Source organism: Scylla paramamosain, chromosome 6 (genome assembly GCF_035594125.1).
Source record: "Scylla paramamosain isolate STU-SP2022 chromosome 6, ASM3559412v1, whole genome shotgun sequence".
In the NCBI taxonomy this organism is placed as follows: domain Eukaryota; kingdom Metazoa; phylum Arthropoda; class Malacostraca; order Decapoda; family Portunidae; genus Scylla; species Scylla paramamosain.
Window position 1 is genome coordinate 28,094,497 of NC_087156.1, and position 12,500 is coordinate 28,106,996.

The 12,500-nt window shown below is 38.4% G+C and overlaps 1 protein-coding gene across 1 annotated transcript in view; it reads left to right on the forward strand.

The window, feature by feature from the left end:
* Positions 1-12,500, forward strand: part of LOC135101066 (galactosylgalactosylxylosylprotein 3-beta-glucuronosyltransferase S-like) — a 25,240-nt gene that overhangs the window by 240 nt on the left and 12,500 nt on the right. Inside the window, exons 2-3 of the mRNA XM_064004639.1 lie at positions 5,368-5,515; positions 7,684-7,817. Coding sequence (XP_063860709.1) covers positions 5,368-5,515; positions 7,684-7,817 — 282 coding nt within the window. The remainder of the gene's footprint in view (positions 1-5,367; positions 5,516-7,683; positions 7,818-12,500) is intronic.

The window sequence follows — 12,500 nt, forward strand, 5'->3', positions numbered from 1 at the left end:
AGGGACTGCCACGTGTAGGCCAAATAGCCTCTTGCAGCTTTCCTTATTTCTTAAGTTCTTATGTTCTTATGACACAGGAAAGAAAGCAGTGCGAATATTTATTGCGATATGAGAAGAAGCACGAAAGACTTTTCTTTACATGTTAGGGATTTCAATCAAAGACAAAATATTAGTAAGAATAACGCTCATTATGCTGCTCCTGAAAAGAGACTGCAGAAGGAGAATCGAAAGAGTTGACTAGTTCAGGTTCTGAGGCATCTCCATACTCTTCTTAAGGAAAAAAAAAAAGTCATAAAAAGGAGGAAAAAATGGAAAGAGGAAGAATTTCAGAATATACCACCGAGACACTTTTTGGAGGCGAGAAGTTGAGCACTTTATATTTCGTGTTATGCCAATAGTCAATCTTCCTAACACGCTAAAAAAAATAGATCTATAGATAGATAAAATACTACAAAATGAATAAATAAAACATTTAGGTTTGGTGACGTAATTAGAGATTGTTCACTGGCATATGTGATACGGACTTTTGGCATGTACTGCGTCGCTCATCACGACACGCGAAGAGATAATGGGACGTTTACATAATTATATTAAACTCTCTCTCTCTCTCTCTCTCTCTCTCTCTCTCTCTCTCTCTCTCTCTCTCTCTCTCTCTCTCTCTCTCTCTCTCTCAGGAGTGTTCGTGAGGAACCTTATTTATAGTAGGATTAGTGTAGCAAGTAAGGATAACAGCAGCATCTATCAAATTTAAATCAGTTATTAAAAGTAGATTAAAATATCACAATCACTGTCTTAAAGATCTTGTGTTATATCTGAAGCCACTGCTGACACGCGCAGTGGAGGAAACGGAAGCCCATCAAGGAACGAACATCACTGGCACAAGAATGAAGAGCTGGCTGTGAACGATCAACTGTGGTCCCCGCCTGCGATTGGCCAGTGGCTATATAAATTTATCGTTATTTGAGGAACGTTAATGTTATGAAGTAAAATGCTTGAAACCCGCTGTCGTAAGCCCGTAAAAAGCTACAATAAGTTACTAATTCTTTTAGAAATTAACTTGAGTGCAGCCGTAAAATATATTAAATTTCTTCCCTGGAAGCTCTGCAATCTATCCACAGCAAATTTAGAAAACTGAGTATTATCATGTTATCTTGATGACTGGCTCTTATAAAGCATAATGAACTATTTCACTCAGTGGAACAAAAAACAGCTTCACGCACATAACTCGACCAGAGGAGGGAGGCTTCAAGACACTTCTCTAATTCTGGGTAATCCTTTTCGCTCCACTCTGTGGGGACTGGAACCTTAAGTGGATCCTTTTTCTCTGCCTCTTTTGTTGTCTTTGGCCAGCGCCCCTCTTAGATAAAAAAAAAAAAAAAAAGGGGGTGGATTAAAGATCGTGTCACAAAAATTTCCCTGCGCTTAACACACGCGGCGTCACAGCATCAGGAGGAATCAGCGGCAAGGAGTTAAGAAAGAAGATACAAAATCACGAAACTCTCCACCCTGAGTCATGAAAGAGTTCCCAGAAAGCTTAACTCTGAAACGAAGAGAAAGACGGTGAAAACTTACATCATCATTTTAAAGTTTGAAGCCGGCATCATCTTGCTCCCCACGAGCCGCACGCCGGCCGCAACAAGTCCTCGCTGCTCTCGATAAAAAATCTTAAATGAGTCAGAAAATTAGCAGGAGTTACAATTAATCTTTAATATTAATGTGCGAGACAGTCATTAACATGTTAAGTAAATTCTCCTTGAAGTTGACAAAAAATAATTACTCTGGCAAGATCTACAGCTAAGGACCACTACGACTGAGGACCATGAAAGGCAAAACACAAAACACGCATCAAAGTCGGATAGTAACACTTCGTCAGACGCAGGCATATCCTGAGAGATCAAACCAACACGCCGGAAAGTAAAAAAAAAAAAATTGTAATTACGTAATAAAGCTTTGCCTTATGAGTGTGCAATGCGACAATGGCATATGTCAGAAATTTAAAGAAGTTTTAAGTTATTAAGTAGAAAAGAAACTGAAGTAAATTTACACTCTAAAAACACAATTTGAATCATACAATGGTAAATCACTTGCTGCATTAAACATTAATGGCGCATCCATCTGTATAAACACAAGAAAATTGCATTGCATTCTGCATATTTTTGCCAATATTGAACTGTAAAACTTATGTGATACTTCACATAAATAAATATATACAATAACCCCATAAATCTTCCTCGTCCATAACAATGCAGCTCTGAAAAGTCCTCTTTTTTTTTTTCCCTGAACAACTATTGTTTCGGTGGCAGCGATCCATCTCTTTGTGCAGAGCGCATGAGAGTGATCCCTGGCATAAAGGCATACATTCCATTCACATCCTCTAATTCTAAAGCTCGTAAACCTTGACTCAAATCAGATTGCTCCACGACAGAGAGGTGGTTCACAGTCCTCTCCCAACAGAAATTCACTCCTTTCATATTTCTCCTCAGAATCGTGCCAAAACTGTTATATAACTTGTCAAAGTCTCCACCAACAAAAAGTGTCAACGTCTTATTAGAGCTAATACTCCCCGTGATTTTTTTCCTGACACCCAACCAAAAAACATCGCCGACAATATTTCCGTAATTTTTCCCTCCCGTACTTCACCCAGATGGCTCCACTGCCGCCACCTTCTATCTATAAAGCTGAACTCTTCTCTCAGACCTTCACTGAAAATTCATCACCGAATAATTCTCCCTTGCCATTGAGTATAATATAGTGAGAGAGCGGAGATGATGGACGACCAAGCTTAGAATCATAAATATTAAGCAGCAAGAAATAACACAAGTGTTACCTGCACTTGCACCATACATAACCTTTCTGACCACTTTTTAACCAACTCCATGCGCACGAACTGACAGAGAGAGAGAGAGAGAGAGAGAGAGAGAGAGAGAGGAAGAGAGAGAGAGAGAGAGAGAGAGAGAGAGAGAGAGAGAGAGAGAGAGAGAGAGGGAGAGAGAGAGGGAGAAAGTTTGATAATTATCTGGAAGGCGCCAAATCTTTAACCACTACAATCAGCATCACGAGATATCCAGTTGGCGAGATAGAGACAAATTTATAATGCTATGCATGTTATTGAAATTCTTCGTAATTTTCTTTCTCTTCCCGTTCTTGATCCTGGGAGGGATTCCTGCCTGTCGTTCTCAGTAAGCACGTTTCATGGCACGCGCCCTGCCTATCCAAACTTCTTTTTTTTGTCTATCAACGATCAGCTTTCATTGTTGCGGAAGATTTTGTATACCCAACACGTTCTTAGGCAGAGCGGCCGTTCCAGTACTTCAAACTACAGAAATATAGCTTGATTTTTACGTATGTTTAAAGCTTTCGAGTCTATCATCAACTAAATTATTCTTAAGCATTCGTCTGGTCAGTCTGGTCATCCGTGTAGGTTCCACAGGAGACGATCCACTGGCGATGTTCTTGATTTCCTTACTGAATCTTCGTCATCCCCTCTTAGGTATTTCAATGTAACTTTTATTTATCTATTCTTTTTAACATATGCAAAGGTTTTGATAGAGTCTGGCATCAATCTTTAATTTTCGAGCTTCCCTTGTGCGACACCTGTCTGTCTCGAAGCATTTTTTTATTTTATTTTGTAACATTTCTATATTTACAGTGTTAGGTAGCCACTCTTCTCCTACAGCTGTTAACAATGTAATTTCCCATAGGGCTTTATTCTATTATCCATTCTCTTATTATTTATTCAGAAACTATATTCTCATCCACTCTTTTGTTGACTGATCTACCCTGCATTTCTGAAAAAGTTCACGAAGAGGAACCACAGAACACCATAATTCTGATCCCTCTGTAATCAATGAATGAGGCACGCCAAGCTCTGTCTTGCCTAGTGTCACAAATCTTTTTTTTTTTTTTTCGCCTATTTACTTGACAAAATCTTCCAAAGAACTGTCCCCCTTTTTTTCTTTGGCATTCAAATGTCCTACTCTACATTCAACATTTCACGTTATCGTTTCTTTTTTTCTTTAGTAAGTCTCGACTGTAAATTTTTCATTTCGTCTGCTAAAACAGCTTCCATCAAATTATGTACTCTGTATTGTGGCCACCATTTTTTCTTGCCTTTTCACGGATGTAAACTTTATAAAGGGACATTATCCTTCCTTGTATGGAGTTCTGTTCCTTTTGTTTTGGGAGGAACCACTCATACATTATTAATTTCCACGGTCATTGCATGCCCCCCTCCCACGCCCCAGGTCTTCCGCATCCTCGTAGCAAGTTTTTCTATTCGTTTTTATCTTTATTCTGGCCAACGTTACTAGTCAATGCAAAAGTTGACCAGTATCTTTACTCTTTCAGCTCTTTCACTCCTAACCTCTGGAATTCCCTAACTTCTCTTATTTCTTTTTCTCTTCATAACTGTTTCAAGAGAGGAGTATCAAGGCATCTCCTAAACTGCCGATTTTTTCTGAAACTCGCTAACATTTTAAGAAAGAACGATTGAACAAGCTTTTTTTTTACATTTTCCTTCATCCTCCTTCACTCGCCATATAAATAATAACACCATAGCATATATCATGATCCAGCCTTATTGCCCCACTTACTCTGGCATGCGCAAAGCAGTGGCGCCCGTGAGTATCAGGTTGATCCCCACCCCCCACCGCACACCATACCGGCAACAGTCACACAGTGAGAATTGGCACTGGAAACGCAGGACATTAATAGTTACTAAAATAAATAAATAAATAAAAAAAAAAAAAGTGTGAAATGCAAAGGAAGTAAAGGTTGATGGAGAAAACAGAAGTATGATTTTAGAAGGAGCATATAATAAAACTTGATACATTATGATTCAGAGAGAGAGAGAGAGAGAGAGAGAGAGAGAGAGAGAGAGAGAGAGAGAGAGAGAGAATTCAATTTACACGAACACTACTGAGCACCCAACTAGAAAAGAACTGTCATATTCATGTCATATTAACATCTCCAGCTACTTCACCGTACGAAAACAAAAAAAATAAAAAATAAAAATAATAATAATAATAATAGTTTGCCAAAAAAATTACGTGGTAAAGAAAGCGAGGTCAAACTGGGACCGTAAAAAACGAATATATCAGGGGTAACCATACTGTATTGAACTTTACCCGCACCTTATAGCATTACTGTGTTATATGTAAAAGCTCTATAGTGTCTGGTGATTCGGATACATGAAAATAAACTCTGCCTAAATATTCCGAGACAGTGACTATTTCTGGCGGAAAGTATGATGTTTTTAAATCACGATCTACAGGGATTCTACACCATCAAGGAAATAGCAATTATATTAATGAAAACACTAATGTTATTTCAATATTAACCGGTGACTCTCCTACGTTATTCCTTTAGGTGATGCATTGTAGGGCGTGGCATGAAGTGATGCGGGTGATGGTGGTGGTGGAGGCACTGCTGCTGGTGGCGGGGATGCATTGGCTGGTCTCCTGCAGAGCCCGGTGTGCGCCTGGCAGAGGCGGTATGATGGAAGAGGAGCCTATGGGTGAGTGTTGCTGCTGTTCTTAGTCTTATGTAGATATTGCCACGGTAAATAGTACGGCAACAACAATAACTACTACTACTACTACTACTACTAACAACAACAACAACAACAACAATAACAATAACAACAACAGCAGCAACAGCAACAACAACAACAACAACAATTAAAAAATGAAGAAGAAAACTGCTACTATTACTAGGTTATATGGCATAGGATATTCTACCTCTCAGCCAGGTATTATGTGGCCAGCAAGGCCACAGATCACAGTACTCTATGGACGCTGGCAATAAAGAGGTGTCCAGGTCATTGGCGGGAACATTTTTTTTTAATATAACGAGTCTAACTCTAAATAGTGGAAGCATTACTCATGTGCTCAATGTAGCAAGGACATAACAGAACATTTCCAAAATTTGCCAGAAAACGCACTCAAACTTTGTGAAACTTCAAACGACTAAATACATATTAAAAAGTTTTCAAATAATACGACTTTAGACCTTATATATACTGCGATAGGAGCAGAATAACCACTCCAACTAAAAATCACGGGGTTGTAGCTAATGTTTATGAAGAAAGAGCATTCCCGGTGTGGCTGGATATTCTGTCCATTTGCACTGAGCTCCTCATATATTGTTTACAAGAAGAGAAGGGACACTGCGTTCTTTTACAACAAATACAATCAATCAGATGACATTCATGGCAGCACATATTTTTACATTTAAATCAAATGCTATCTCGTTCTTGATAGAAATGCAATTAGCGTATGACACACACAACATAGTAAGACCTGAATGGATGTACCCACATCGGTTTAGATGTGATTCAACTGCCTATTCTGTTGAATGTCGTCTTACAGCTCAATGTATTTCATATCTCTCTCTTTCTTTATAAACATCTACTGTAAATGAAGAATATTCAGTGCGTCTGTTCACTTCCATAAGTACCTCTCTCTCTCTCTCTCTCTCTCTCTCTCTCTCTCTCTCTCTCTCTCTCTCTCTCTCTCTCTCTCTCTCTTCACACTCCCTGAATCATATGTATTAAGAGACATCTGTTCCTACTAAAATTATACTTGTTTCTCTCTTCAACCTTGGCTATACAACCTTTATCTCCTCTGCAGCTCTCACTTCATCCTCCAAGACATCATCTCCCTCGTATAGCCTCCCTCACTTCTGTTTGCTTTCCTTCAGGCTTACTAAAATTTTCCTTCTCTTTGCGCTTCTCCGCTTCACCGCCCAGAGAACCACATTGATATTCAGGATTTCCAACTCTCAAACGTTTCAATGTCTTATCTCGAATGTTTTTAAAAGGTTCTAACAAAAACTTTGGGGCTCTTTTCATAAGTGTTTTTTTTTTCTTTTATAATTTTCTAGTAATTATTCTCAAATACAATGGTAGATGAATGGTATAAACTCATTAGTCAGGTTTTTAGTGCCGAGTCATTAGGAAGCTTTAAAAAATAGATAACTCTGTGGATGAGGGTGATAGGTAGAAATAGGTATTAGTAGGTACGTATGTTTGTTTCATGAAGGGACTGCCATGTGTACGCCTGATGTTTTTTTTTTTTTTTTCAGCTTTCCTTATTTTCTTATGTTCTTATAATTCACTAAATGAACAAACACGTAAGAGAATCTGACTTATCATACATGAAGTGTTTAAAAATCTGAGATCCCTAAAGCAATCCTTCTTACAAAGTTTTTTCCGTGTTTCATATCCCTTCACTTCTGTTGCATCCACTCGCATTCATTTTTGTCAGTGCATGCCCACCAAGATTCATACCCTCTCTCAGATTTTACCGATTCCTTCCTTTACCTTCCTCGTTTTGTTCTTTTCTTTCTTTGATTAAATACGAACTTATGAAGGGAAGAGTTTCTAGTCTTTCGCTCTCACTCTTTGAAGTTGTTTGCTGCAACGGCGCACTACCAACACCACCACCACCACCACCAACACTACCACCATCACTACCACAACAACAAGAACAACAGAAAAGAAACAACAACAACAACAACAACAACAACAACAACAACAACAACAACAACAATGACAACAACAACAACAACGACGACGACGACAAGGGCAACAACAACAACAACAACGTGTCCCACCCTTGGCACAGACAGACAGACCGCACATTCAACACCGTGACTATAAGGACAACCCACTCCCCGTGACAGACTCGTCTTGGCCGCCGGTGTACCTGGTGACACCAACCTACCGCCGCACCGCCCAGATGGCTGACTTGACCCGCCTGGCTCAGACCCTCATGCTGGTGCCCGGCCTGCACTGGGTGGTGGTGGAGGATGCCGAGGTATGTCACCGCCATCCGCACCTTACCCATTAAGGATGAGTAGTTTACTGTTTAATTTCTTCAAGTTTGTTTATTTGATGTACTAATTAGAGACATCGAAACAACTTCTTTTTAAATATAATGCGGACAATTTTCACGCAGACAAACTATGAAAAACGAAACTAGATTACTGATGCTTATACGCATCTGAAGTAGAGATGATTGAAACATTTCCATTGGGTACGAAGGTCACAAACGTCACAACTAATATAAAATCAAAGTTAAATTTCTTGGAAATAAAACTGTTTGAACATATAAACTGTCATAATCATGCGCTAATAAGCTGTGCAGAAGACTTGTTTTGTACAGGAGGACATCAAGAGGTAAGTTATTGATGGCCAAACGACCAACCAGATAAGTGAACCCAAACAGTTTAAACCAACCCAGCAGGTGCCTCAGCATAACCACCACCACATTTAGCATGCGTTAATAGGATACAAATAAGCTGTAATTACTCTTCGTTCCACTCCATTAACCATAAAGGCAAGGATGACTGTTATTATCATTGTTGTTTTTGTTGTTATTATTATTAGTAGTAGTAGTAGTAGCAGTAGTAGTAGTAGTAGTAACAGTAGCAGTAGCAGTAGCAGTAGTAGCAGCAGCAGCAGCAGCACCAGCACCAGCAGCAACAGCAGCAGCAGCAGCGGCAGCAGCAGCAGCAGCAGTAGTAGTAGTAGTAGTAGTAGTAGCAGAAGTAGTAGTAGTAATAGTAGTAGTAGTAATAGTAGTAGCAGTAGCAGTAGTAGTGTTATCACTATCATTATCATTATCACCACCACCACCACCATCACTGACAAGAATTAAGTCATGAACACTAACACAATAATCATCAAGCGTCAATGGATCTGTTCAAAGGAATTGCCCAGGTGAATATTGTCGTAGATTTACGCTTTTTACTGTGATACAAGTTTTCTTTCTTAAATAGTCTATATTTTGTAAGTTCATCAATCGGATGACTGTGTCGAGAGTTTTATTTAAAGTTGTAATGGCGGAGCGTCGCGTACCAGTAATGAACATAATTTTTGCCTCCATGTAATGACTTTCATACCTAAATTAAGCAGAACTGAGGAAAAAGCAAGACTTTTAAAAAGGGGAACCAAAAACCTTATTTTTTACACCACTGATCTCAATACTATCCCTGAAAGGTAGAAATAATATATTACTGTAATAACCCGCAGCTTCGCATGAGAAATAAGTTAAAAGAATTTCATTGTGAAGGCACAACTTGGATGTAATATACAACACGTGGTGGACAAACTACTGCAGAGGTAGAAAATATAACAACCTTATACGTATATATATATATATATATATATATATATATATATATATATATATATATATATATATATATATATATATATATATATATATATGTGTGTGTGTGTGTGTGTGTGTGTGTGTGTGTGTGTGTGTGTGTGCGTGTGAGACATCTTAATGTTCGCGCCGCCAGCAGATTTCTTATCTGAGACCTTCCTCTGTCCCCCAAGCAAAGACGTCCCAGTTAGCTGTTTTCGCCCGGCACTTAATTTATTGTGACGGAAAGTACATGCTGTCAAAGCTAAGAGCATTAACTGGACGGAAGAGGATAAAAATCATATATTCCTTTTCATAAGTAATGGAACTGCTAAAGAAACTAAATATATAGATATCTAAGAAAATAAATACGTTGAAGTGGAGTAATACACGTATAAGTGTTACAAACGTAAATGTAGTAGATTGGTAACTGTCTGCAGTGTTACAGTCGTTGTTGCGGCGCCAAGACAACAAACAATTAAACTAGTGGTTCCCAAACTTGAGGGCGGGCCCTGGAATGGAGGCGTGAAGACACAGGCGAGGAGCGTTATTATTTTTTTTTTCTTTTTTTTTTTTAGTTATTATTATTCATTTATTTTTTTTACTATCATCATCATCACCATCGCTGTTATCAATAATACATAAACACATAGAAACATACATACATACACACAGTTCCTACATTCCTGACAGCAGTTCACCGTCACGTCGTTCAGTTTAAGGTGCGTTGCTTATCTTACGTCTACAAGTAATGTTCATTGAACATTTCTTTAAGCAACATAGGTCACGGTGACCTCAGCGAACAGCTATTACGAAACACGTTGCCAGTGCTGTCAGTAAAAATCTAAATGACAAATGTGACAAGAATATAAGAAGAGTTATGAGATGCTTTTATTGCGATACGAATTTCAAAGCATCGACTACAAAAAGGTTTTCCTCTGTACTCTCATTAACGTTTCTAATTCTAGGAAAGTTCCGAAGAGGAGTTGTGACAAACACTAAATTACTGTCCATGACCGGCCATAATGAGCCGCCTCCTTATCAATTCCACTCTCACTCACCTCTTCCACTCTCTCTCTCTCTCTCTCTCTCTCTCTCTCTCTCTCTCTCTCTCTCTCTCTCTCTCTCTCTCTCTCTCTCTCTCTCTCTTAAATTTTGCCTGCCCTCTAAAGAGCCTCTATCCTTCTCCACCTCTCCTCCTCCTCCTCCTCTTCCTCTTCCTCTTCCTCTTCCTCTTCCTCCTCCTCCTGCTCCTCCTCCTCCTCCTTGAATTATTACTACCATGGGTCACTGTCTGGAAGTGACCCATCCTTGGAACACGTCCTGGCACACACACACACACACACACACACACACACACACACACAGACACTGCCGGTTATGTTGATCAGGGAGGCCAGCGGCGTCACATTTAAGCAACACCATCGCCACCACAGCCTGACATCACCACAGCCACACCATCATCAAAACACTTACACTTCAGTAACTCGGTCTGCATAACAGAAGCAAGAAGAATATCATAATAATAATAATAGTAATATCAATGATAATAATAATGATAATAATAATAATAATAATAATAATAATAATAATAATAATAATAATAATAATGATAATCATAATCATACTAATTATAGTAATCATCATCATCATCATCAGCAGCAGCAGCAGCAGCAGCAGCAGCAGCAGCACCATCATTATCATAAGAAAAGAAATCATAAATGAATAATAATAATAATCACACTTTCTTTTTTGTTATTATTATTATGCACGTACGCAGTTTTGCAAGCCATGTCTATTCATGCCTGCATATTTCGTCAGTTTCTTCATTTTTCATTTTCGTGGTCAGCGTTACTGATTTTCCCAAATCACATCATTTCATTCACTACACAGCAGCAAAACCACTGACAAAATGTACTGCGCGCTTAGATCAGTTGATGGAAAATGAGTTTGAAATTATTTTTGGTTCTGTTGTGGCGGGATGCGTGTCTCGGCAAGCAAGGAACAGAAATGAGGACAACACACTGGCTTGGCAGTGGACGACAATGGTAATGAAATTCAATGACATTGATATCAAACCTGAGTGACGGATGGCTGAAAAAGAATCAATAATCAAGTTTGTCAGTGCTAAATTAGTAGGAAGCTTTAAAAGATTAGACAAATTTATTGACAATAAGAATGAGTGGTATATGCTTTATATAGGGACTGCCACTTACAAATCTACCGGCTTCTTACAGAGTTCTTAATTTTCTTGTGTTCTTATGAACGTAGGAAAGGATGAATCTAAGGGATTATGATGAATGCAAAACAAATGACAAGTGAACGGTTGGACAAAAAGGAGAGTATAAGACTGCACTTAAGCTACGTTTCATACCGAGTTGTGAAGCTTCTTGAATGCGACGTCAAAGGCAGACACGTCGCTAATTTCAAGTCAGCACGGGTACACAAGTCATGGATATCGGTGTGCTGGTCTCGTTTCATGGGGTTAAATGGATGACTCAAGGATACACACAGTATAAGACAAGCTGCGATGCTCTTAATCCTTTTACTGCTGGACAAACATTTTCCTATATATAACATCGACTCTTTAGAGACTTCGTTACGTGATAGTCTCGTAAATCATTCTGTGGCCTCGAAAATACAAAAATAACCCTCTATTTTTTTTTATTTTTTTTTACTGTAACCATGGAAACATTTACTACAGTGTTTGGAATGTTAATAAAGGAAGACCAAAACAGTAAACAGTGATGTCCAAGGGTGACTGATTCAAGTGCAGACTCTTGAAGGCGAGAGGATGCTGTCTTAATGCCAGGTTCACCCTTTTGAATGCCATGTCTTCTTTTTAAGCTTGAGGTCTGATGCGGATTTAGATCATGATTTCGAAAGACCAATGACAGCAAAAGGAGCGATCAAACAACTAAAAATATTTATAATGCCTGTAATTTAATTTGATTTGATTTCATTAATTTTATTTATTTATTGATGTTATTTACTTATTTCATCTATTTATCTATTACTTTTATTTATCTATTTATTTTTTCTTATTTGTTTTTTTCATTTTATTTTACTTTATTTATTTAATTGTTTCATTTATTCGCTTTCTATATTTTTCTCTTTACTGTTAAGTTAGCTTAGTTCAAAAGTGTCATACTAACTAGCAGATCAAGCAATAATTGGCAGCACAGCCAGGCCAGTCCAAGCCAAACATTACACAAGGACTGATCTTTATTATACTCTACAAAGCTTATCTGGTGAAATCAGTCTCGATTTTTCGTATTCAGATGCACTTTACTCTCTCACCACGACAATTTTCGAAGAAAAATCTTCTTGATCTGTCTCTAGAACCAT